Source organism: Anser brachyrhynchus, assembly GCF_964034855.1.
Source record: "Anser brachyrhynchus genome assembly, chromosome: 24".
Classification (NCBI taxonomy): domain Eukaryota; kingdom Metazoa; phylum Chordata; class Aves; order Anseriformes; family Anatidae; genus Anser; species Anser brachyrhynchus.
In genome coordinates this window covers 3172638-3198279 of record NC_137717.1, presented here as the reverse complement: position 1 = coordinate 3198279, position 25642 = coordinate 3172638, and the positions used below count along the sequence as shown (strand labels likewise).

The following is a 25642-nucleotide window of genomic DNA, read 5'->3' as shown; positions in this document are numbered from 1 at the left end:
GTTAAGACTTGGAAGCTGCCAAAACCTGATAAACAGTGATTTCCAAATGCCTAGCGTGTAGCTGAGGCTTGCATTACAGTGACATGGTTGCTTTTTAAATTAAATTCATATACAAATGCTGTTCTATAAATTTTTTCCCCTAGCTCCTTGGCTATAAAAGATTTACACCAACACACTAAGTTGCCTCCAATAGCAGCATTTCCCAGTCTTTTTTTAAGTCATGCTGCAGGCTTGGCTTTGGCAAAAGCAGAACTTCTCCAAACCTAGAAAAAAATCCCCAAAGTCACAACAAATATCCATGTTTAACTCCATAGTCCCTCCAAAGTGGCTTGAATCAAAGGTGAAAAGGTATCTTTGTAAAGAGCCAGCTAAGGAAGAAATAGGCTTATTTTTAGAAATACAGTTCTTAGACAAAGTTAGCAAAGCTAAATTCTTTACCATGAACACCCTTCTTATCTTTGTGTTAACTCCCTCAGCTGAAACAGAGGGAGGACTATCAGGCTGTCCCTTGCAGATGCCATTTTACACATCTGACTTTGATTAGTAGAGAACACTTCGGGAATTGAAGCTAACGATGCTGTTAAGGAATTACATATTTTTATTTCATAGACAAGACATGTGTCCTCTCCCACAAAGATTCACAATGAAAATGAAACCCTGGGTTTTGAGAGACATCTTTTGCACTATAAGACATCATGCCATCTTGCCATAGATAGCTAGTGCTTCATAAGGAAGCTCTGCCTTTCTAAGCTGTCAGGAAAATAAGACCATTGTTACAGGAAAGCAAATACAAGACTCCTCTCTCCAGCCTCATTTCACAAAGCATTAAGCCAGATAAGAGTTCCTGTTACATTTTAATATAAATACATTAAATCTAGCTTCTTGGGGAAGTGTTAAAGTGAGTTTTCCTAAATTTGGAATGAAGCAAGATTTCTCTATTTCCTATAAGCAATGACGAAAAAATACCATTATTAACGACTGAAGTTATTTTATTCAGTTTAAATAGTATTTGTTGTATTTATCTCTTTGTTAAGAAAACGCAGCGAATCAATTCAATTTAAATGAGTAGACAGGAAAAACAATGTTTGACTAGTCTTAACTTCCTTCTTGCCTGTCTACATTCAATTTCAGGAGAATGTCTTCTCCTAAAGCTTTTAAAAAGTATATAGGAAAAGCAAAGTTCTCTCACATTAGAGACATCACCAAATAACCTTACAGCTACTGGAATCTGATTAGCCAGAAGGCTAGCTGATGGATTTTGTTAAACCACCAGTGATTTTTATTTCTTTTAAACCAATAAAATGAATACTTCCACTATAAAACCTCAAAACCAAAATGTTTAAAATTCATGGCAGTACCATGAATCATAAGAAACTTTCCATTTAATCCTGGGCACCTGTAACGTGCCTTGAGGTGTCTCAGATACTATACTGAGATAGTCATCACTTTTAAAGCCATCAGCAGAGAAAGGCTGTGCAACAAACATGATCTGTTGGTTTCTTTTCCCAGTCAGAAGTGAACTCCAGTCACTTGCATCCACTGCTTGTCTTTTGCAAGATATCACACTAGCCTTTCTATTCAGCTTGCTGGTCTACAAGCCCAAGGTAAGTGTGCCTTGGTCTCCACCTTAGAGTAAACAGGAAATAATAAAAAACAACCCGAATACTTTAAGTAAAAAAATGCATTTTAAACCCAGCACATATTATAGGTAAAAATAAGAATTCCTAACTTCCATTCTGTAAGCTAATAGAAGGATGACAGATTAGAAGAACTAAAGATAGTAGTCCTAAGTGTAAAGTTGCATATTTACAGAGCGATGTCAACATTCATCACTTTTCACCTATGCGTTTTTGCACCACTGCAAGCTTGTGCGAGACGAACCTAGAAAGAGAAAAATTCATCAGCAGTCTTAAGAGACACTATTATATCCCACAGACACTTAGAACTTCTGCCTGAAGTGGAAGACACTTTGTTTTTCAAAACATCAATAATAGTTTTCCAACAACTGCATGGTTTAATCTATTGTTTAGGATAAGCCAGATGTGAGGTAAAGGTATTCCCATCCTTCCCTTCTCAGGTCATGTTTTCTCTTGGTCAGTAACATGAGCCAAGATACAAGACAAGGGGGAAAAAGAAATAAGGAGCTATTACAGATCAATAGTCCAGTGACTAATGACAGAGACAGTGCTGCATTATAACTTCAGGACTTGATTAAAAGAAGTAGACTTACTGATAGCTTCTTCATAATTCCTTGTGCCTCCGGATTCAGATGAAGAAGATTCTTCTTGGTCAAATCACTTGCTGTTAAACGAATACTCTGTAAAAAACACCAAAAACAAACCTTAGGTTTCCTGTTTGGGTAGCTGTAGTAGCTAGAAGATGAAAAAATAAAGAAATCCATGCACACTAACTAGAAGACCATGTACAGGCAAAGATCTACATCCAGTTTGACCAGAAGCTCACCTCATACCTGCATTTCAGTGTTACCAACATAACTGCCAGCAGAAGCTAATTTAGTTATACGTAAATGCACAGCAAAACATCACACTATATTCTGCTTAGGCCAGCTCCCACTTCTGACTGAGTTTTTAAGGGTCTTTTTAACCTACAACTATTCCCTGATAACCTGTAGTGGCACAAGTAAACAGACAAGAATGGATAACCAGGAGTCAGTAGAAACTGATAAGATGCCCAAGAATTTACAAGCTATCCTTTCAGCACGGATTGGACAGATTAAAGTTCCTGACTTTACCTCCCCTCCTCCGACAGGTACTGTAATGAAGACATCATTGCCCTCAGCAAGGGGGCTGCCGTTGGCAGAGACTGTATAAACACGTTCATTTAATGCAGGCGTGCGCAAACCCGGGGTCTTGAAAATTCTGAAATAAAAGTTATAGGTAAAGTTTTACTGCAATTGCTTAAAACACTTTGTCAAAGTCTTATTTCAGGTTCAAAGAGACACTGGAGAATATTCTGCGTAAAGATGACTGATACATAAAGCGAACAGCAAGGCACTCATCTATATAACAGGTTTTACAGAGTTATTTAATAGAACACAGACCTGGAATCAAACCTGGGTGTGACAATGGAAGTACCTCCCTGAACACAGGAATCAACAATTCGACCAGTAGCTGGAGTGATAAAGTTGTTTTTGCTTGACCTGTTTAAAAGAAAAATAAGTAAGTAAAGCCCTACTGCTCAGAAAAGAATCATTTTAACAGATGTACAATTGGCATCTCCCCAAAATTTTAGGTGAGATGATCAGAGATTCTTACTAATCCAGGGCAAACCCAAAGCTAGGGATAGCTGGTTGTTACAAGAGAAGAAGTTGACGACCACTTTCCATCACTGTCACATCATTCGGACTGCCTCCCCACCCTGTCCCCAGCATGGCATGCCTACATCAGCCACCCTACTCAGCCAAATTCCATTACATGTAAGAGATACATTTGCAATCTACACTTGGTCTCCATTTTTGAAATCCTGTAATAAGGGATACCTTTTCTTACCTTTTACTCATGCGTTTCACTCTTGCTGAAGGAGCTTTTCTGCTCCTGGACACTGGTGCTTTTTTAATAGATGCCCTCACCTGAAACACATTACTTCCCAAATCAGTTAACGCCCTCTCATGTGGCAGCTGAGTTCCAAATATGGAACAAATGCTTCCATACAAAACATTTGACTTAACAGGCTCCTTTTTAAATCACAAGAGTCCAAAACAAACCCCATATAAACTTCTGAGACCATCCCCATCCAAGTATTAGTTTTACATTCTCTCCCTTAAGTTCAGCTGTAGAACTTCAGGAGGATACGTGAACTTTTGATCTGACTCAGTCCTGTTCATTCACATATTATTGCCCAGAGCAAAATGAATACATTAAAAAATTACATGCTACTATTGGTAGAGGCATCATCATCTGAGTAAGTAGCTTATATCTTGGGAATAAAGTAACCACAAAGAGTAGCTATTTACCTTTCCCGTTCTTGAAAGAGTGTTTTCAACTTCTGGCGTTGGACAAACTTGGCTATCGTGTTTTGCTTTCTTTGCTACAGGAAGCAAAGGAGACTCTGCTTCTTCTTCAATGGCTTCAATAACCTGTTTAGATTTTTCTACTAGAAGGAGAAAGCATTATCCAAGTTGAGAACACACAGTAATTTTACATTGACTACCACCTAAGGTAAAAATTAAGCCAGTGCATGCATTTTTGGCAACAATCTGCTTCTAAAATCTGAATTCCAATGAAAGTGGTGGACAGAACACTATTTTGAACATTTTGATAGAAGTAAAGCTACTTCAGATAACAAGTATAAAGGTAAAACTACTTCCACATCTTTAAACATATTGAAAGCTTTAAGAACTGAATTATTATTCACAGTATGCTAACCACAACATGCTTTCCTCTTACTGAGCTCATCGCAATGCTTAGAAACAAACTGACCTTTCTTGATGACTTTTAAAGGAGTCTGGATAACTTCTGCTGTTAACTTGTTTATTTCTGTTATTTCCAAGTCCGCCTAAAATTAAAAAGTCAACATACTGTTAGGATTATCAACAGGATAGATCGCTAATAAATAAGAATTGTTAACTAAATCATTAAGGATGTTATAGCAAAAACACCTTCATATTCTTCTGCTGAGCTCAAATGGGGACCATCCCTATTATTAGGGATGTCACAATGTATTAGAACTTCCCGCTGCTCAACCAGTTTAGAAATGCTTTGGTGTATTGAAGACTGTGTTCCTCTAGGTACACAAGACTGAAGTCAAGCAGGCCAGGCAAGGAGCAGTACAAGCAGGCAAATCTTATACTGGATACAAGAAGAATCTCTTACTGATAAGTCTTAAAGCAGCATTTACAAAGTTCTTAGTGTAACCTGTATTACTGCAACACTCCTACAGATTCAAGAACCCCTTTGTTTCCTACAGGGCTGTACGACACTATCAAGCAAGTTTAATATTTATGTTGAATACTTACCGTCGCTGCCGCTTCCAAGGCCTTTTTACTCCCGCCTTTAGCTAGAAAGAAAACATTTTTTTTAAAAAGTGATCCACAAGAGCTCCTACAATAAGCACAGCTGTATTTTAACACTGCACTAGAACAAAAAGCAGCACAAAGTGGTTTTCCTAGTAGTGAGCAAGCAGCCTCAGATGGATACCGGCACTCTGAGACACCCACAGGCTTTCTGCTTGTGCAAGTCCACTCGCCTCGACTTTTTGCTGCCCTTTCAGCACCGTTTAAAGGGAGGAACGCCCCCACCAGCCCAGCACCCCCATACCAAAGTACTCGAGCCAGTTCATCTCACGGAGGGCCACGGGCAGCCGGAGGATCTCGATGTCGTACAGGTTCTCTACCTCCTTGACCAGGCGCTGCCCGTTTGCCTGAATCTGCTCGACCCGGCTCCTCACTGTGGGGACAGGGGCATAGGGTCGTGCTCAACTCTGGGCCCAAGACACCCCCTCCCCCCAGAAAACCGATCCCAGGACGCCCCCATCCAAAAAACTGGTCCCGAGACACCCCCCCCAAAACCGGTCCCGGGGCCACCATCACCCCCCTTCCCCCAAAACCAGGCTCAACCACCACCCCCCTCGCCCCCCCTCTCAACCAGGCCAGCCCTCCTCTTATCCCCCCCACCCCAAACCGGGTCCCACCATTGACACCCCACCCCCTCTAATACCAGGTCCGGCTGCACCCCAAAAATGGACCCAGGCCCCCACCCCCAAACTGGACCTGGCTGACACCCCCCTAACCGGGCCTGGGGTCGCTCCCTCCTAAAAGCCGGTCCCGGTACCGCCACCCCCCCTTCCAAGAACCGGAACCAGAATCCCCCCCCCCCCCAAAATCAGGCTCGACCGCCCCCCCCTCAACCACGCCCGACCACCCTCACCCCCTCCCCTTCCAAAACCGGGTCCCTCCGCCCCCCCCCAGACCAGACCTGGCTACCACCTACCCCCCAAAACCGGGCTTGGGGCCGCTCCCCCCCCACCCCAAAAACGGGCCCGGAGACTCTCCGCCCCCTCTCCCCCCCAAACCGGTCCCGGGGCCGCCCCACCCCCAAAACAAAACCGCTCCCAGACCCCCCCTCCCCCCCCAAAACCGCTCCCGGCCCCCCCACCCTCGCGGTCGAAGTCCTTGAGGAATGCCGCCAGCTTCCTGCTGCGGGCCCCCGCGGCCGCCTTCTTGCGCGAGGGCGCCATGGCGGAGCCGCGGGGCCTGGAGGTGCCGCCGCTGCCGCCGTGCGAGCCCGGCCCGCCCCAGCGCTGCCGCCGTTGCCGCCGCCGCCCGCGCCGCGTTTAAACGCAAGCCCCGCCCACCCGCCGCCCAATCAGAACCCGGAGAGCGCCGCGCGGCCAATCAGAGCCGAGCTCGGCGGCGGCGCCGCCATCCGAGCCTGGCGCCGCTTCGTAACGTCGGCGCAGGGAGCGCTTCCGGGAGGGCGCTAAGATGGCGGCGGCGGCGGCGGTGGGCGTGATGGCGGCGGCGCTGCGGGAGTGGGCTGCGGCGGCGGCGCGGCAGGAGGCGGCCCGGAGGGAGGCGCTGGCCTCCTGGGAGCCGCTGCTGGTGTCTCTAGCCGGGCTGGCGGAGCAGCTGCGGGCGGCGCGGAGGCTGGCGTGGGGCTCCTCGCCGCTCGGGGCCTTCGGGGAGCTGCGGGAGCGGCTGTGGAGGAAGCAGCGCGGCGCGGCCGAGGCGCTGCTGGAGCAGCTCGGCCGGCGGCGGTGAGGGGGGGAGGCGCCGGGGCCGGGCTGGGTGCCGGGGTGCGAGGCTCGGCTGAGCTGTGCCCCGCAGGGAGGAGCTCCGCGCCCTGAGGGACGCCGTCGGGGCCGGCGCCGCCGCCGTGCTGCGGCTCTACGAGGAGAGAGCGGCGGAGCTGGGCCTGGCCGAGAGCCTGCGGCGCGGGCCTCGCCGCCCGTCGCTGGCTGATGTGCTGGAAGGGCTGCAGGATGTGGAGCGGTACTACCGGCACCTGTATCCTTGCGGTGGGGGGTTCTCCCGGGGGGGGTGGCGGGTGCTGCTTTGTGTGTTTGTTGGCCTTACGGAGCCCGCAGGTACCTGGAGAGCAAGCTGTTCCTGCTGCGCATCAGCTGCGACAGCCCAGAAGACATGGAAGCTCTCCCGCAGGCCTGGAAGAGGATTTTGGAGCGGTACGAGGAAGACACTGTTCAAGGTAGCTCTTCACGGGGCAGACCCGAAGGGCGTTTCTCAGCCCTGGAGGCTGAAGGCCTGCCAACCACCCAGCTCCTGTGTTGGTCTCAGTAGCAGTGGGTGAACTTGCTTCCTTTGCACTGATTCTTTGCAATCTGTGCTCAGATCTTGTAAATGATTTGGTGGTAAATACTAGCCTTTGCACCCAAGCATCATCTGGGAGCGATGCCTTTTCTCCCATTATAATGGGGGCTTAGCAATCCATTTCACTAGCTCTATGAAGTTGGCTTTATATACATTTCTCTTGATTGTTTCAAGTTAAATTTTTGCAGGTACGGAACACAAATAAAATGTGTTAAACTAATGGCTTTTTTTTTTTTTTTTCCCCCAACTCAGATGTTCTTCTTAAGGTCTCTCTCTTTTTGGACAACCAGTGACAGCTGCCCTGCTAACCAGGCTCTAGATGGAAAATCCAAGGAGGACTGATGTTGACCAGCTTCTATGAGTGCCCAGTATATTCTGAGATAACCACAAAGAGGAAGATGAGTTGAGGAAGCTTTACTGATGGTGTTTTGGAAGCTGAATGAGTTGGCATTGGTAGGAAATGCTTGGACTGTTCCGTTTTCAAATGGAGATGGACTTAACGTCTGAAGAAGAGGTTGAGCTGATCAAGTCATAGCAATAGAAGGGAGTCAGCATCTTCAACTATGGAAGTCATCCTTTCTTTTTCCTGCTATGGGTGTTTTGTATACAAAAAAAAAAAAACGTTGAAACTTACTGACTTGTAAACAAATGGTGATCTGCACTGCAAATAAATAAATGTAACATGAGGTCCAGCAGGTTGATACCACATGAAGATTTTTAGGTACCATCCTTAACAATAAATAAAGATGTCAAATCAGGAATTAAAAGCAGTTTGTACATTGTGCTTCTGAGCAATGTGTTCGCTTTCATCCCACATATATATTGAAGACAAAGGAACAAATTTGGCTTGTAAATGTAGTTACAAAACTACACAAATCTAGCATAAACACCTGACTTCTGATATGGGCAGTTTTCGAGCGCGTTACAGTATGTTTCTGAGAGAGACATGTCTGTACCAGTTAAAATCACTTGCTTGTAACGAATATTGATATGTTTAATTCAGTCTTAAAGCTTCCCACTCTGTGGCAGCAGCAGCTGCTGTCAGTTAGGGGTCATCTTCTGTTGGCTGTGAAACTGATCCTCTGTAATGTTCACGGGAAATGATGGGATTCGTGTCTGTAACTTACTTGGTAAGAGCTGTAACTTGTCAGAGAAGGTCAAATAAATAATTATGACTATAGATGTGCATGAGTACATTTCTTTCTCTTTTTTTTTTTTTTTTTTTTTTTGGGAGGGGGCAAAATAGGTCTCAAACCCCGGGGAATCCATTTGACCACCGGAGGGCACTGCTCCACCTACGGAGAGCTGTGTTCAGAGGGCCTTTGGAGGCTGCTGGCTGTGCAGGACTGGTGCTGCCAGTTCTTCCCCATCAGCTGACAACTGTTTTAGAATGGTACTTAATATGCAGTTTCAATTGCAAAGAAAAATAACATCACCCTCTTGGCTTTGGTATGGCTTCAGGGTGTCATGGCTGACGAAATCAGCGTTTGTCAAAGGAATGGCATTAAGCAGAGGGAAAGTGAGGCAGGTTCTGCTCTGAGCACGCATACTGGGCTGGTGTTCCAGGCAGCTGCTGCTCATGGGGGCTGGTGGGGCGCTCAGCTGGTTTGCTGGCACGGCTGTAAGCAGCTCCTCTTTGTGCCTGCATGCCCCACGTTGCTTCAGGGCCCTGGAGTGCTGCCGGTGCTGATCCTGCCCTCCAGCCTGCTACGAGAGTGGCTCTTGTGGCTGGATGAGCAGCTTCTGCTCTTCACATCCCCTACAGACCTTGTGCAAGAGTGCAGCTTAACTGCTGTGAGTCAATGTGCCACTGTTCTGGAGCTTTTCACTTGGCCATCTCCTTGCTAGGAAAGTGAGAAATGGGCTCCTCCTGCCTCGGTTTAAGATAAAGCAGATGATGCAGTTAAGATACTGGTTTGGCAGATGAGCCAAGAATGCAGTTTATTTAGCAAATGTACAGCAGTCTCGATGCAGCTGCTTCTGCATGTGAAGCATTTCCCATCTTTGAGTAGCTCTGTCTCACTGTGACCTGTCACTGACTCATTTTGCCAGTTTGCTTCTGGTGCAGCAGGTTGCATCGTGGTATCAGTCCAGTGTAAGGCATTTATTTTCACGTCCACAGCATGGTGAGCGATTTCATGTAATGTCCCTTTCCAGAACTTTGCTCCCAGCCACAAATTCCTCTCTCAGCTCTAGATATTCACTTTCTACCTTTGGATTATTTAAATTCAGATTCACTTTCCCAGTATTTAGGTTCCAGTCAGTGAAGTACTGTAGGTTAACTTTATTAGCTAGTGCCTGCTGTTAGTGTTCAGCCCAGGCGTCTTCCTTAGGGACATTACTGACTTCTGATTTTAAGGAAAGGATGAGTGTCTGCTGTGGGATGACAGAGACTGCAGTGGATTTATGTAGATTACTGCCTAGCTGTTTCTGTGACAGCTGACTGCCGGTGTCTGCAGAGGCTGTCAGTCTGAAATGCATCTGACAAACGAGGTTGTATGTTGTGATACAGAAGAGAGCAAAGATAATAACAGTCTCTCCCATCCATCTCCCTGTCTCTTTTCTGATAGTTAAAAACCTGTGGCAGAAGTGAAGATGTATGGCCTGTGTTGGGACTGTGCTGCCAAGCTGTGTGATTTGCTGCCTTACAGGAGGCATTTTGATGGGAAGAAAGAAACTTCAGTTTTCAAGTCTGTTGACATTCTTTCAGTGCACTCTGGTGCATTTTTCTTCTCGCCTCTGTTTTGCACGTCTCCACCAGGCAGACAGGAGCGGCGGTTCTGCTCATTGCCTGGCTCCACATGTGATTAGTGTGTACTGCTGCAGTCGTTGTCACCACCCCTGATAGTTTGTCTTTGGTTTGCTGTACAAGGGTGCTCTGAGCTTAAGACTGCCATCCATAAACATCTTGAGTTTCTTAATCACGCAAGGACGGGCCAAGGTGATCCGTCTCCACAACAAACTCATCCCACATTGCCAGATAACAAAGTAGATGAAAAAAAGTAAAATGAAGGTTACCCAAATCCATAAAATGTTTTGAGGAAAAGGGTTGAAATTCAATAGGAGTTATGTAGATGCTAGTTTGCATTTCTTACTGTCACTTCTGAAGCACAGTGACGTATTCTGAACTTAGTCCCTTTGCCATGATTTGAGCTAAACCCCGTGCTGATATATTTCAGTGAAGATAGGATGCAAAAAAACTGTACTGTAAAATGGCAGAGTGTAAAGCCAGAGGGGAGGGCAGGCGGACTAACAGGGAACAGCTGTATAGACTTATGTTCATTACATATGGCATGAAGGGGGTAAAGACAGATGACTGTAGGGTGAATCTTGGGGTATCGTCCTCTTTGGGCCTTGAGGTATCATCATCAAAAAACAGTAAATCGTGGTGTTTGTGGATGCAAAATTGTGTTTACATAAGCACACACTATACAGCCCTTCAACACCCCTCTTCTCTGGCAGTCTGTCTTACAGCTGCATAAAGAATTAATGGATTTAAATTTTGGAAGGTCTTCAGAACCGTTCAGTGGTGGCCTCTCTGCTTCTACTGGGAGTCCGGCCCTCTAGTATCTGTCTTTTGGGTTAACAACAGCCCTGTTAAAAGTGCTGAGAGAGCTTTCTGAATTAAAACTAGCCATGACCTGACTCCGACTCTCACTGGAATGGGGTGAAGGAGGTGCTCATTGAAGTTTTGGTGTGATTAATTACAAAGGACTGTTTATGGCTGATAGGCCTTGTCATCGGCTGCGTTTGTCTGCAGTGTTCTGCAAGGGCACAAACGAACCTCTGCATCACAGCTCTCTAATTGGATACAACTGTGAGTTTTGCTCAGTTTCAAGATCTGTACTTTGCAGTTCAGGAAGGCTGCCCAGATCCCCAGTTGTTAACAAGAATGTCATTCCTTGTGTGTGCGAGCCTCCCTTCAGCCTGTATTTGGTGGAGAACCTCTGCAGGTTCAAAGCGTCCCACCGTGAGGACAGTCCGGGTGGGTATTTCGTATCCAAGTGCTTAACTTCAGAGCACTCCAGTGAGAAGGCCGCTCCTCCTCCTCAGATACTTGGGAGCCTGCCCCACTGAGTTAGCCACCTGCAGACAGGCGGTTTGGATGTCATTTTGCGGTGCTGCCCCAGCCTGCAGCTCCAAGAAGCCAGGACAGACCGAGGTAGGTGCTGCTCTTCCTCCCCGCATCTCTCTTCTCCGTCCTGAAGGTCCCTGGCTCGCTCAGGATTTGTTTCTGTGCCTGAACTTTCCAAAACAGAGCTGCAATGTGGCCCACCATTAGCAAGTCAGGTCTGCCTGCACTCATCACTGAAAAATTTCAGTGTTTTAGTGCTAGGACAGCAGCGGCGTTTACCTGGCAGACAGAGGGGCTGGAGGAAGCTGTGTGTGGGGACAGAGGCCTGTGCCATGCCTCAGTGAGGCCAGTGGGTAACAGCAATGCCAAGGGCATTGCTAGCTCTGAGACTGACTGATAAAATATACCTAACCATAAAAATAAATCTGAGTGCCTTTATTTTTGGAACAGAGCTCTTAAAGTATTCTTGCACGGAGATCTGTCTTTTAGGAATGCAATAAAACAAAGTTAGCAGCTGGAGCTACCTTGCTGAAGTAAAATTTTCAGGAAACACAAAGCTCATGCTTTGATTTGCAGCTTTACCTCCTACTAACGTAGTTTGAAAATAGTTATTCTTAACTTACTGCGAAAGCACAAACTAAAATCAGTTACTAAATTTAAATACCCACAAACATTTATGGAAAGCATCTGACTTCTATCTGGTTAGTTTGTTTTTTCATGTAGGGTGCAAGTTAGCTTCTTATGCAGTGATGTCTCTACACATTTCTGCTTTAGAAATGAGACCAATTATGGGTAATTTTATTTTTGACACATTTATATCACCCCATTCTCCCACTGTGCAATAGAGTACAGTTGTGCTTTCTGACTGTCTTCTCATGATTCTGACCAGCTTGCCACCATACTGACAATAAAAAGCTCTCATTCATCATATCCCTCCCGATCCTCCAAACAGTGGTAACAGTTACCGCCCATCTCTGGATATTCCAGGTTCCCAACATCTTTACCCAGGGTTATGCTGGAACCAAATATATGGACTTTTAGCACCAGGTTCAGAACTCCAGACTTCTAAAAGAAACCCGAAAGCTTTGCTCCAGCATTAACTCATGTGTTTTCAGACAGATTTCAAAACTGAATTTCCATATTTAGAAAAAAGGTAAAGAATTTGGCACCTGAATTTAAGTTTGATTTTACTTGGAGGCAGAAATATGTGATAAAAAGCTTCGTGAGTCATTTAATGAACCAAGCATGAGTTTCACAAGCCCCTGTGGTTTTCATGCTCATTCTTTGTGACTTTCATCTTGGCCTGGAGCAGAACTCCTTTGTGATTTTGCAGGGCCCCAGAGGCTGCTTGAGTGCTTATCCACTCAGAAATAAAACAAACATTCTCCCATCTACATTAATTGAATGTGCAGCTCTCGTTCCTAGCACTCGGCTGTCTACGCTTTAATGTTTCTCTAGTGCTCTTGACTTTATCACAGCATTTGCCCTGTTGAGTTGTTGGTAGGCTCTAAGGGGAGCAAAATCTGCTAATCCTATCGACGTGAGTTGAATGGGAACACATCTGGCTGCGAAGCAGGGATGTGCTTTCCTGCAGCGAGGAAATACTCAGCTCAGGGAGCATTGTCTGGCCTTGCAAAGATGGGCACAAACATTTCTTTGGCCAGTTCTTTGCCACTGTGATTTAGCCCGTGTTGCTACATCCTGCCCTTTCTGCTCAGCAGACCCTCAAAGACTGGCTGTTCGGCACTTCACGCTTCAGCGGAGTGCAGACTGTTCTCATCTCCCTCGCTTTATCTACCAGTCCTGTGTAGGTTTTATTTCAATCCTCCCTTCCTGCTTTTCCCCTCAGCCCTTTCACTCCTCCTCCCTCCTTCTGTGGAAACAAATCTACAGTAGGTGTCTCTTGAACTGGCCTGAACTCCTTGTCCCAAGCACCTTCCTGACTAATCCTTTCCAGATGTCCAGGAACTTTTATGTTTAGCAGTTCTGCTCAAGTTCCTCATTCATTCTCAGACAGAGCAAACATTATATTTCCTAATATTATTTGAAAAATAAGGCTGATCGTGGCCTTCTAGGAAGCAGTTGTCACCTCAAAATACAGCGTTATAAGCACCGTTGCAGCCTCCTGCCCCCAAACTGGAGCTCCACAGACATTCACAGATATCATTACAATTTTAATTTTCTGTATCCAACTGCACTCCATGGCTTTCTGTGACGTTTTGAAAGCACTCGGCTCGGTGCTGGACTTGTACCCAGCCAAGAGACAGGGATGTTGGCTTCCAATTTCCCAGTTGCAGCAGCATGGAGAAATTAGGAGATCTGTCCGATGTTACTGAGACAACAGCGAGCCAACAACGGAAACCAAGTTTCCCTGCCTGTCCTCTCATCTAGTTTCCAGAATAACTTTGGTTTTGGGGAGGTGTCTGTTACTTCACACCGGAGGAGAGGGCCAGTGGCTTCTATTTGCGGTCTCCTGTCTTTGCTGTTGAGTATATCAAGCTGCATGCAACCTCATGGTTGGTGCATAACAGCCACGTTCGACGTGGGCCTCAGGGAGGAAAGGACTGTCTGTCATCCCAAGGTCCAGAGGGTTGATGAGATTTGTAAGACTGGAAGTAATGAATAAGTCAGTTTACAATCCTGGAGACTGCCTCTTCAACACAGCCTCTGGCTTGCCTTGAAGTCACGTCCTGTGGTTCCCCATGTGCATCCAATGGCTTTTCATCTCTTTTCCACTGTGTTTTTAATCTGTTTTTCACTCTGCTGCACTCTGTTGTTTTGGGGATATTGGAAAGCTTTAGGCTGTTCAGTGGGACTTGGGAAATTCCTGTCTCTTTCCTTCACATTTTCTTTGCTTTGGGATTCACCTCGGTGTGTTATGTATCGATTGCAAAATACTGGGGGTAGGAGAGAGGGAGCTTCCATAAATTCAGATTGTTGTTATGAAACAGTTGGTGCCATCGGTGGTCTGGGGCCCTGGAAGGGGTAAGTGTTGGTAGGATGAATCTGCTTTGTTGTGCTGTGCTCCCTGCCACCTCCACAGTCACCACTGCCTTCCCCCTCGACCCGAGCTTACAGACTAGTAAGCAGGTCTTTAGTTTCACAGCAAAACAAGCCCTGTGAGGCCTGGTTTTCCTCCTTCCCTACTGTACCACAGCTACTTCCTCACTGGGAGCTGATATGGGATGGCTCCCTGTACCTTTTTTCCTGCAGTCCAGACAGTCTCTAGGCCACCTGGGGAAGGGAGAATGAAGAATATCAAGCCGGTAAGTCTCCTAACCATTCTGCTATGTGAGGAATGAATCCAAGTGCCTTTGCAGACTATTAATCTTTTCCAATCCTAAGAAAGCAAACGATCTCCTCCCGCTCCCATAAATTCAACCTCTCTCTCCTGCTTCCTCCCTCCAGTGTTTGAACTGTTCGCCAAGAGCTTTATTAAAAACTACAAGATGCAGTTTTGTTTCTAACCGAATCCCAAACAACTGCGTTAGGTGGAGAAGAAACATTTGGTGCAGTCAGCTTTAGAGCATTTTTGTGTATAGTCCATAGCCACTTGTCAGCCAGAGACCAGATTCAACTTTGCGCTGAGCGTAATAGGACCTCTTCTCTTTTCTCCTGAGGTTAGGAGATGAATTCAAGCTGGTCAAACCTTAGGGCCTCATTTCGGAGGGTACCTGGCAGTGACTGCGGGGAGTAACTGATGTGACCTCCGTGGCGCAGTGGAGGGGATGCTATCGGCGTGGTCTGATAATGCCTCATTCTTTCCTGACTCTGTGATCCTGCCTGCTGCTCTGCTCCAAAAGTAATGCTGTTCTCCGCAAAGCGCCGCCAGCTCCGGGAACAAACTGTGCTGTGCAAGGCCCCGATGGTTTTCCTGTTGATCCCCTTCTTTTTCTTGGCTTTCCAGGAGAAGGTTTCTGAAGATGCCACAAACCCTGCCAGAGTCCTCTTGACATAACCCGGGGCCGTAGCACATCTGCGGGAGGTGCGGAGCAGCAGCAGGTGATTGTCCTCAGCTGCTGATGCCCCAGCTGCTGATGTGCACGGAGAAGACCCTGTTGGGGCTGGAAGACAGCAACCAAGAGCAGCTTGGGACCGGCCGGGGTCCCGTGGCGAGGTGCGTGCCAGGGACCCCACCAGCTGCCGTGCGTCACTGCCATTCCTTGGCACCGCGCGCAGTGTGTCACAGCCTTCTCCGTTTCGTTTCTTAATGTTCCCTCGGTCTGAAATCCATCAGCCAGTGCTGAGGAAAAAAACATTCGAGGAAGAAGCCAAAGCAGAAGTAAGCAAAGCTGTTCCTTTGGCTGGATTCCTCCAGCTCGTTGTGTCCTGCTACTTCGTTTGAGGAAGGGAAAGCTGCTCCTGCTTCGTGCACCTGAACTAGGGGGAGAGGACAGCAACGATCACAGCTTTATTTCTTGCCTTCGCTGGCAGAAATTGTGCATCCCTGTTTCAGAAATGAAAGGGTGGCTCCATTCAGTGCAGGAGGAATTGGGATTCTGGAATCAATCCTATGATTTTCATTCTTTTGGGTGTCTGAGAAATAACATTGTTCAGTTCCGTCCTTTATACGCTACCCTCGAAAGTGGTTCGACTGTCTTTCTCTCCTCACCGGGAAACCGAAATGGCTAAGAAATTTAAATAGAGCTGAAAACAAAACAGAAAATCAGAGGCTGGTCCATCAAGACTTGTAAAGGCATCATTGATTTACACACTCTGAAGATAAAAATGGTCTGACTTTCCCTCTGTTGCAGTAAGAGGGTATCCCTGCCATTCAAAAATGGGGATAATTTGCCATGTATGACCTTTTTTTTTTTTTTGCAACAAGTTGTAGTTGGCTCTACGATGTTTCTTGCCTGAGGAACCTTGCAATTTTCACTCATTTCTGGGCATTGCAAATCAGCCTCTGTTTAGCAGTAATTTTTGGAGGGCAGGGGAATAGGAGCAGAAGAGTTTCACTGAGGGAAAGGTGCAGAGCTGTGGTGGGTGAAGCTGTGTATCTGCGGGTATGGTGCACAGGGGAGTAAGAACCTGAAAATTCCAGAAATTTCTGCTGGGGACAAGGCTGAGAAAGGGGAAAAAGGTTGAAAGAGGAATCCTGGGTTGTCTGGGCCAGTACGCAGAGCTCTCCTCCCCCAAGAAATCACCATGTTGTTACGCAAAGCAAAGCAGAGATCGCCTGGTGTGGTTTTGCCTGGGATAACTCTGTTTCATGGCATGATTTTGATACCTCTGTACCAAAACACTGGGAAGAGGGTCAGAGCAGGTTGTGCAAGTGGAAAAGAGGAGAAGAGGCTGTGGAGTGGGGAACATGCTCTTGTGGCTTGCACAAGGACTGCTTTTAAACTTAATAAATCTATCCGTGAGTCAAATGTCAGAAGCAAGGGAGGAGAGAAGTAAGGGATGGAAAAGTCCAGATTGTTGTGCACAAAAGAGGAGGAATCTGGAGGAATTCTGCAACCCAAAGAGCTTGCAGCTGATGTGCCTGGAGCAGGAGGCTGGGAGAACATCGAAGACAGAGACCGAGCTGTTCTGCTAATGAGGAACCTGAAACCATCGGAGGCTGCCATGCGTGTTCATCACATCTGCAGCACGCATGACTTCAGGAGGGCAGAGCCCCTTGGAGCAGGGGGTCCTGGTCAGACAGTGCCCCTTCCCTTCCCCACGTGCCGTGTACAGCATCGTGGCCGGGGGGTCCTGCGTCCCCAACCCGAGGCAATGGGGAGCCAACAGCGTGGAAAAAATGCAGAGGCACCAGGGGAATAATCCAGACCAGCTTTTGCTGGACACTGCTCCCCCAACTCTAAAAGGCTTTTTGGTTGAGTTTAATAAGATTAGTCTGTAAGCTCTGGAGATGTCATTTTGCTGGCAGGTTTGCGTTCAGTAGTTTCTTGAGCACCAGGGAATGCTATTGCTCATTTCATTGGCTCGCCTTGATTTCACTGGATCAGGCTGTTGCTTTGCTTCTCAATTAGCCGCATCTGCACAACAGCAACACGCTGGAGATTAGAAAGCCTGGAGGAGGGTGCAAAAGAGTTCAGCCACTCGGAAGGGAGTTCCCTGCATCCCCCCTCCCGGCACCTTGGGAAGGCTTGGGCTCAGCACCCAACCTGACTTCTGTCTCCATCAGAAACCCTGCTGGGATCCAAGCCCCTCCTTATCTCTGCAGCTCGCAGCAGTGACATTGTACAGCTTGTTCTGTTGTTGGGGAGCGTGTGTTCTCTAAAAGCTCCAGTTTAGGTCTGTGCTGACATTATTGAAGCTACTGGTAATAAAGCATGTCACTACAAGGGCCAGGGCCACATCTGATCCTGTAAAGGGAAAGCAAAAAACAAAAACAAAACCCAACACACACAAAAAAAACAAACCGACAAAAAAAATGAAACCAAACACATATTGACGAGAGGGCTGGGTTTCCAGGGACGTTGAGCACCCTCCACGGAGTGGCACCTCCCCAGCCCGCCGCGTTTGCCATGTGCAAGGGACAAGCGGAGCACAGGAGCGGCAGCTTCCCGGTGCCACATCATCGTGCAAGTGTTGAACACGCCGAGCGCAATGAACTCCAAATAAATGCTGTTGATGCCTCTGCCATCCCGTCAGGGATTAGTACATGCTGGAGCAATTTGCATGGGGATGAAACTTGGAAGAAAGGGCAATGCTGAGGGAATACGGTATTATTTATTATTGCCAGTTGCAAGGGAACAGCAGCAGTCTCCAAGCTTGTATAACTCTGGAACATGACTATTATTAGAACGGAAAGTTAGCAAGCAATTAGCTAATTGCAATTCACATTGTCTGTTGGCAATTATAAGGAGAACAGTTATAAACTCCAACAGATGGAACTCAAATGGGTCAGTCCTTTTTTTTTTTTTTTTTCCATCCTGAAAGGGCATTTGCTATGAACTTATAAACTATAGGTTCCGATCGTGGCTTCGTGAAACAAACCAGTCCTGTGAGTAACCACGTCGAAGCTTCAAACAACTTTCCCTGCTGAGGAAATGCTGAGCAGCCATCTTCTGGCTTGCAGCAGATCTGCCCAGCGCCCGAGGCTGCTGGTGGGTAGAGCTCGTCCTCGCCGGGGGACCTCAGGACCAGGAGCCAAGGGGTAGAGGGGCTGAGAGCCCTGGGGGGCCCTGGGGATCCAGCACGACAGCGTCACCCCCTGCAGATGCGAATCTGTCTACTCTAGCATGCTGCTGAATCTGAGGTCTTGCTAAAGCTGGCCTAAACCCAATCTGGACATCTTCAGGGCTGGAAAATTCAACTAATTGCTCTGTGGTTTCATTCATTTACTCTGCTGTGGTAATATTTGTCTATATAGCCCTGGAAAAAAAGGGGAAGAGAAGCAATCCAGCTAAAATATATATTTCTTCTCATCTGTTTTTTTCTCCAGCAGTAGCACGAATAGGCAGTGACTCCCTGAACCTAATTTCTCAACCTCATGAGGTTATTGGAGGGACCTTCAGTCCCTAGTGAGACTGAGTCAGAAAAGCCCCTGCACAGATTAGCAGGGGATTAAGTCGAGTTCTGCTTCCCCTTTTAAGCCACAGGAGATACCAGCGAGGCAGTTCTCATGGGACAGAGATTATCTCATTGCTTTTGTTGGAAATATCTGAGTGATGCAGCCCCGCAACATGACTGATGGCTATGAAACAAGAAGCTTGGATTTGAGGGGCGGCTTAGCGCATGCTTTACATTTGTTTAAGCCAAAGAAGGATGCGAATATGCTGACTACCTGTGCCACTTTGTTATCCTCTGGATGAGTTTTGTACTTGACGAGCAATATTTTAACGTGATGCTGTAAATGTCTACTGAAGGGTTGAGAAATTCTGTCATTTACTTATGAAGATTTTTGCTGTTGAAGTGCCAAGATACGAGCTGTATGTGATCAGCATGGTGTGTTTAGGGCTAGCTTATGGGAAAGCAGGGAGAATTTGAGTGCTGGTGTATGCAGTGTGGTAGTCTGGTTATAGGATTACGGTACATGCATGAGTATGGCATGCCGAGTTACTGTTAAAAGTAGTATGAAAGCTGTTTATGCATCATAGATGCCTTTTTAGAGCATGGACAAGAACGGACAGATTTGGCCTTAAAAATAAAGCAGCTCAGAAGGAATTCAGAGGCAAACATTTGGCTAAAGAACTTAAATCCTACCGTTGGACTTTCCGTGGTGTTGCAGAGGGCTTGGCTCCTTATCCCCTCTGAATGTTAGCGATGCCATGGGCTCCAGCAAAGATGAACACCCCTGTTTCAGGTGAAGCTGGTGCTGATGCAGATACAGCTGTGGGATCTGAAAGAGATTAAGCCCAGCTATATGAATTTCATAAATAGTAATACAAAACCACTGCACACCTTAGGCTGATATTAAACAGAGGATGAGTTGGTATTCATCTTAGAGTGAATGCATTATAATGAAATGGAAACATCAGGTTTTACTTATACATCCCAGGTTTTCCATAGGAGGCAGTTTATGGAGTGACCATTTATTAAAGACAAATGCTATCATTCGAAACATATCTCATGTAGAGCAGGGGACTGGCTGATTCAGAGGAACAGTAACTAGAGATGGAGCTTTGCGTTTACAAGCCATTGATTTAAGCAGGCTCAGCATGTAGGGGAACGTGTGATGATAGCTGCCGGGTGCCCCAGTGTCCACCTGAGCCCCAGCCCACGCACCTCCCACGGCGAGCACAACCAAGGTGCTGAGTGCCGTGCCCTAGCCCAAAAATGCCTAACGTTAATATATATTTAGCAGCAGGCAGAAAGATAATCCAGTTATCTCGAGTCAGGCCGGTCATGTGCTTAAAATAAGTCCTTCTTGGATGGGAGCCATCGGCCTAGCTGGGCTCCAGGGACTGATCAGGCCTGGGGTGCTAAGCTCTGCTCTCCGCGCTGGAAATCCTCAGAAATATGAGCTGGCCACTGTGCAGTGTCTTCAGGGCTGCAGGGGATGCTGTCTGAAGAAGGGCAGGGTAAGAGGATGCCAGGGGCTGTGCTGATTGCTGTCGGTGTAGAGCTGACCCTGCTGGGGGCTGGGAGAGAGGTCTGGGGAGCAGCCGTGGGCAGAATGGGTTTGGTGGGCTCAGCACACTCCTGTGCACCCCTCAGTGTGCTTCCAGTCCATGAACAACTGCATCCTCAGGCTTTGCTTGCTTGATCTTGGTGGTTTTGTCATTTGTTAAGAATTTCCAGCTCGTACCTGCCCTATGAACACACTTAAAAAATGAATGAGTAGTTCGCAGTTATAATGCACTCTGAAGCAATGTGATTTTTTTTTTTTTCCTCTCTTGTCATCAGATGAAAGGAAAATATGCTGAGCACCCTCCAGCCAGGGTTGGGAAGGTGCTGCTCGTGGTGCGGAGCTGGGGCAGGAGTGACGCTGCTGGGGCAGGTCAGCACAGCCTGCTTGTGCCTGGGGGCAGCACTCGGTGCAGCACCCCTTCTGCAGCCCCGAGGCTCTGCGGGGATCTCTGATTCGGGGTCCTTTTCCAAAAAGCCTTGAAAGGGATCTGCCTTCTGGAAGGGAGATCCTCCACATTGTAATCTGTTCTTGCTGAGGCATGCCCGTGTCAGCACCCACTAGTCACCGGCCTCCTCTAAAACGGCATGACTTCCCTTTCACTTCATGAGTTAGTGATTTTGAGCTGCAGGGCAAATGTTAAATGTTAGCAACTGCTGTTAAAGTCACATCTGCAGATAATTTCGCTATTCACCTGGAAAGAAACAGTGTTCATTCAATTAATTTGAGAAATATATGTTGCCTTTCTTAAATCTTTCTGGATAGATCCTGGCACCACGACAAGGCGGTGCTGTTTGTTCTTTATTTTTGCAATCAGAAGTCCAGGACAAGGATGTCATTTGTCGGAAGTGGCAGGTAAAATTGCATGCTTTCTAGAAGCAGAAATTCAGTTTGTTGCGTGTAGGAAGACTTTCTGGCTCAACGTAGTATGACATTTGCAAGCATTTAATTTGAATAAGTTCCATTTTTGTGCTCCATCCGGCTTCTAATATATCAGCCAAACCATTCGTAAGGGACACAATCTAAATCCTGCCTGTTTTCCCTTCTATGTTATCATCAGGGATCGATCACGCTAGCGGTGCTTGTTCCTTTTGCTTTCAAAGCTCCCAGAGGTCGGCAGCTCAGTTCTGGAAGACCTGGGAGAAGCTGCAGATTCCGTAAGGATGGAAAGTGGAGATGGAGGTGGAGAGATTTGGGATCTCTGGCTCTGTTCATCATGCTGTGCATGAGGTGGTGAAGCAAGCTGCTGAATTAGCATGGCTTGTGGCTGCAGAGGAAGATAGTTGGCTAGGAGCAAGTGAAGATGCTGCTATTAGCAAAGATGCAAGAGCAAGGAGAGTCCTGAGCAGGGACTGATTCCTGAAGAAGAGAAGGAAGCTTTTCTCCAAGGGAACGAGTGACAAAATGTATAATTCTTGTCAGCCCTGGGGAAGGCAGCTGTGCCAGCTGCAGGGTGCTCCCACGCATCTGTCTCACTTGTAAATCTGGAACATCAGGAGCCAGGGTGCCGAAAGCAAGCTGCTGCCTCGTCTGGGGCACTGCCACAGGCTGCCTGCAAGCAGCTCCGACACGAGGAGCCCTGTTGTAGAGCTGCGTGTCTAAAAGTAGACATCCCATTGGGATGAGGCTAGAAAAATGATGCTTTTTTTTCCTTTCTTTCCAGAGAGAAACAGGTGTCAAACACCTGTGTCTGCAAGCGCAGCCAGGGAAAGGCTCCATCAGCTGCCTCCATCAGCCAGCGCTGGAGAAGACAGGAGAGCAGATCCCTCACTGGGGGCGAAGGGAGAGGGGGCCCACTGGTGAAGTTGGGTCCTCATCAGATTTGGTCATGTTTTAGCTGTTATAAAGGGTTTCAAGAGCCTCGTGAGCTCCCCACCCCCATCTTCTGCCCTTTTTCATTACATATTAGATGCCCATCTTATTTTTCTAAGCACCCTCTCTAATTACTTGGAATTTCTGAACTCCCGTAATTCGGGAAAGAATTCTTAAATTGTACGCAGATGTGAACTATCCAGTGAACATGTATCAGCATCTGGGATCTTCTGTAAAGATGCAGGAAGAGGCAAGCTTTTGCTAGGCTCAACAGCCATCGCTTGGCCCCCGTTAATGAGAATATCGAGTTCTCTCCTGCAGCACTGCAGGTTACAGGTGACCTGTTGGTGGGAATGTAGGAAATTATCCATCCATACTGAGCCTGTCCCCTGTACAGAGGGGAATAAGCAAGAGTTCCCCAAGAGGCAAATTTTGTCTATCAAGGGATCTCCTTGCTGCTTTATCCTCGCAGACTCCACATCTGGCAGGGAGAGCAATGGGGCAAGGGAAATGCATTGCCTGTCTGCCTATATAGCTCAGACAGGCTGGTGACAGCTCGGTGATGTAAATGATGCACATTAAGCCCTAAATAAAGTGTGAGGAACATGCTCGGGATCAGTAAATCCATCCTGACAAAAAGAAGCAAAGGAATGAAATCCCTTTCCCCAAACAGACTGGCAAGTTGGTGGACTAAATGGAACCTCGTCCCACTGAAAAATGGCTCCTGAAGATTGATGGTTGCGGTCTCTCTGCTCTCCCCAGAGGCGACGCATGCGAGCATTTGCCAGGCAAGGGAGGCTTTGGGCAGGGTGAGGCTGGGGAGCAGGGTCACATTCCCCTCCTTGAAATGCTCAGGCTTCATCAAACCAACTTCATCCAAGCTCGTTTATGGCTGAGTTTGTCCCGTTTGCAATTGTGTTCCCCCATCAGGCATTAATCACCCACAAGGGGTGGCTGCGGCCAAATGTCCCTGGTGGCTTTCAACAGACTTGGGGGCCTTTCTTCTCCGCATAAGTGGTGGACTTAAGATAAGCCCGGGGTCTCTTACACACGCCTTCCTCCGAGTAAACAGAGCGGGTGTGATGTGTTACAGGCTGCATTTCCGAGAATCATCCAGCTGAGGAGGAGAAGGGGGCTCTCTTTGTATTTTGCTGATGATGGAAAGTCACCTGTCTGCAAAGGAGGTCGTCAGGCTGGGAAACCTGCCAGCCAGCTCCTCCGTCGTGACGTCTGGAGGCAATGATCAAAGGCAAAGAGCACCGGATTGGGATGGGCACAGGGAGCAGCCCAGGGCATGCACGAGCTGCTCCCCAGGTCTGGCAGCGCGCAGCTCTGAATCTATTCCCGTGGGATGAAGACAGCCCGAGGTTTGATGAAAAACCTGATGCAATGCAGATTGCCCTGTTCATCTCCCAGCAGGTTTCCGTGCCCACTCCCTCTGCCTAACCACCTGTTCCACCAGATTCGTATTTTGTAGGGAAGATCTTCAAAAAACGACGAGCATCTGGACAAAGCCTGTGGGTAGCTGCTGCCTGGCAGCCTCAGGGAGATTCAGCAGCTGTCCTCCCCTGGCTGAAGGCAAGCCCGGCAATGCGAGGCTGAGCATCACACCCAAATCCACCCGTCTTCCATCCACTGAAAGCCATCAGATGCTCCTAGCTGCTCTGGTACCAAAGGGAAAGGCTGAAGACCATCTGGATGAGAAATCAATAGTTCTGCCAAGGCAGAAATACCTACAGGTGAGGCAGGGTGCTGGTGGAGCTTCATGTGCCCTCGCTGCCAGCCTCGGTGCTGCCACGAGGGGCTGGAGGCTGCGACAAGCAGGGCGCTGGGTGACCAGAAGGCAACGGTCCTTTCTGGACTTGATTAAAGCCTGAGAGTTTTTACCCAGTTTGTTGGATGTTCTTCATTGCCCTTGCATTTGAACGGGAGCCAAAAAGGTGGGATCCAGATTGCAGGCATTGTCCTGGTGCATCTCGCTGGGCAAGGGCTGCTCTTCTTGGTCTCCGTGGGCTGCAGCGAGGTCAGCTGGCACTCCGCAGCCCTCGAGACCCAGGATCCCTCCAGGCTGTGCTGTTTTGGTGCGGCGGGTCAGCAGTTATCATCCCATGACATGGGGCCACGCTGCCAGCTCAAGATGCAGGCTCGGTGTAGGAGGCTGCCAAGACACCTCACCAGATGCATATTGTCTCTTTGTTCCTCTGAAAACCACAAAAAAGTTTCTCCCTTCACAGTTCAGTGATGCCCAGACAAAGATGACGTGAAATCTGTGGGAAGACTTATTTTATTACAATATAGGAATTCACAGAACCAGATGTTTAAACTTAGCCATTGCTCCTCCATACAAGCACCACTGCCCATGCTCAATGGAACTGTTTGCAAGATAATTTACAACGCTTTAAACATGTCCACTGCTGCTTGGGTCTCCAAAAGCTGCTCCGAGGCAGGGCAGATGCCACAGCGAGTCCCCCGCATTCCCCAGGGCCACAGGACCCGGCGGAGACGTGGTGGCGGTGCTGGGGACGGGCAGCACAGTCCCCCCCTGACCCCAGCCACGTCTCGCAGGAGGGACAGGACAGGGCACAGCCCTGGGAGCAGCACGGTCCCCGGCCAGGAAACCACGTTGCCTTGCGGGAAGTATTTTATAAAACCGTGTTCCCCAGGGAGGTGGCTCTGCCCGGCCAGTGCCCGGCTGCTGGCACGTCCCGTGGGTCCCTCCGCTCTCCTGCTGGACGTGCAGCCTTGCTGTAGTCCCCCGGGAGTCAAACCCCACACCCGGATTCTTCGTTTTGTCCTCTGCTTCTCACCCTGGCTCCTGCAGCTGGGTTCAAAGGAGCCTGGCTCCCTGCTGGAGATGTGGCCCTCCTGGGAGCCATGCAGCCAGCAGCTGTTTTGCAGCAACACGGGTTGGCCTTTTCAAAACAAGCCAGCATCTGTTAGTCAACTAGCATGCAGTGTTTTAGGGTCCTTAGGCTGGAATAGAGACACGAGGCTCACACGCACATCCAGGCTGGCAGCGTTGTTTGTTTCCCCAACATCCAGAATTTCATCTTTTCCACCTTCCCGCTGCCAGCACAGTCCTTATCCCTCTGCCCCGACACCTCCAGGGTTTATTTCAAGCTGAGCCACACTGCCTCCATATGTCCTCCCGCCACTGGTCACTGGTTGCTAGAAGTCGGTGCTGGTTGCTGGTCTTCGTTGTGTCCATTCACAGTTGGCAGTCCTAAAAACCCCGTTAATCTTAGCCACAATTAATGCCAACCACAGCCCCCATCTGCTGGACCGGTGTGCTCCTTTCCAAAGCAGATCAAGCTATTTGTAATTAAAGCAATGCAGAAAATCAAGGACGTTCCCCAGACCAGAAATAGAGGTGGCCGCTGAAAGGGGGAAGCTGGTAAAACCCTCCGAAGCCACGAGACACGCCAGCTTAGTGCGGCTGAAAGTCCGCCCC

At 47.9% G+C, this 25642-nt stretch overlaps 2 protein-coding genes across 3 annotated transcripts; one reads left to right on the top strand and one right to left on the bottom strand.

Moving 5' to 3' along the window:
- Positions 1-968: 968 nt before the first annotated feature.
- On the bottom strand, positions 969-6287 carry CDCA8 (cell division cycle associated 8). Of its 2 annotated transcripts, none has more exons than XM_080567402.1 (10): positions 6114-6287; positions 5277-5405; positions 4976-5016; positions 4440-4515; positions 3974-4110; positions 3510-3589; positions 3062-3160; positions 2753-2879; positions 2231-2317; positions 969-1881 (listed from the first exon to the last, which is right to left on the bottom strand). In XM_080567402.1, the coding sequence occupies exons 1-10, from the start codon at positions 6193-6195 to the stop codon at positions 1837-1839; spliced, it is 903 nt and encodes a 300-aa protein (XP_080423528.1). In that variant the 5' UTR covers positions 6196-6287; the 3' UTR covers positions 969-1836. The 2 variants fall into 2 exon arrangements, with proteins under 2 accessions (XP_080423528.1, XP_080423527.1); XM_080567401.1 differs by having other exon boundaries at positions 3974-4113; positions 6114-6286.
- A 111-nt stretch (positions 6288-6398) lies between these two features.
- On the top strand, positions 6399-8465 carry AIRIM (AFG2 interacting ribosome maturation factor). Its single transcript, XM_080567423.1, has 4 exons — positions 6399-6714; positions 6785-6964; positions 7045-7163; positions 7538-8465. The coding sequence occupies exons 1-4, from the start codon at positions 6443-6445 to the stop codon at positions 7576-7578; spliced, it is 612 nt and encodes a 203-aa protein (XP_080423549.1). The 5' UTR covers positions 6399-6442; the 3' UTR covers positions 7579-8465.
- Positions 8466-25642: the final 17177 nt, after the last annotated feature.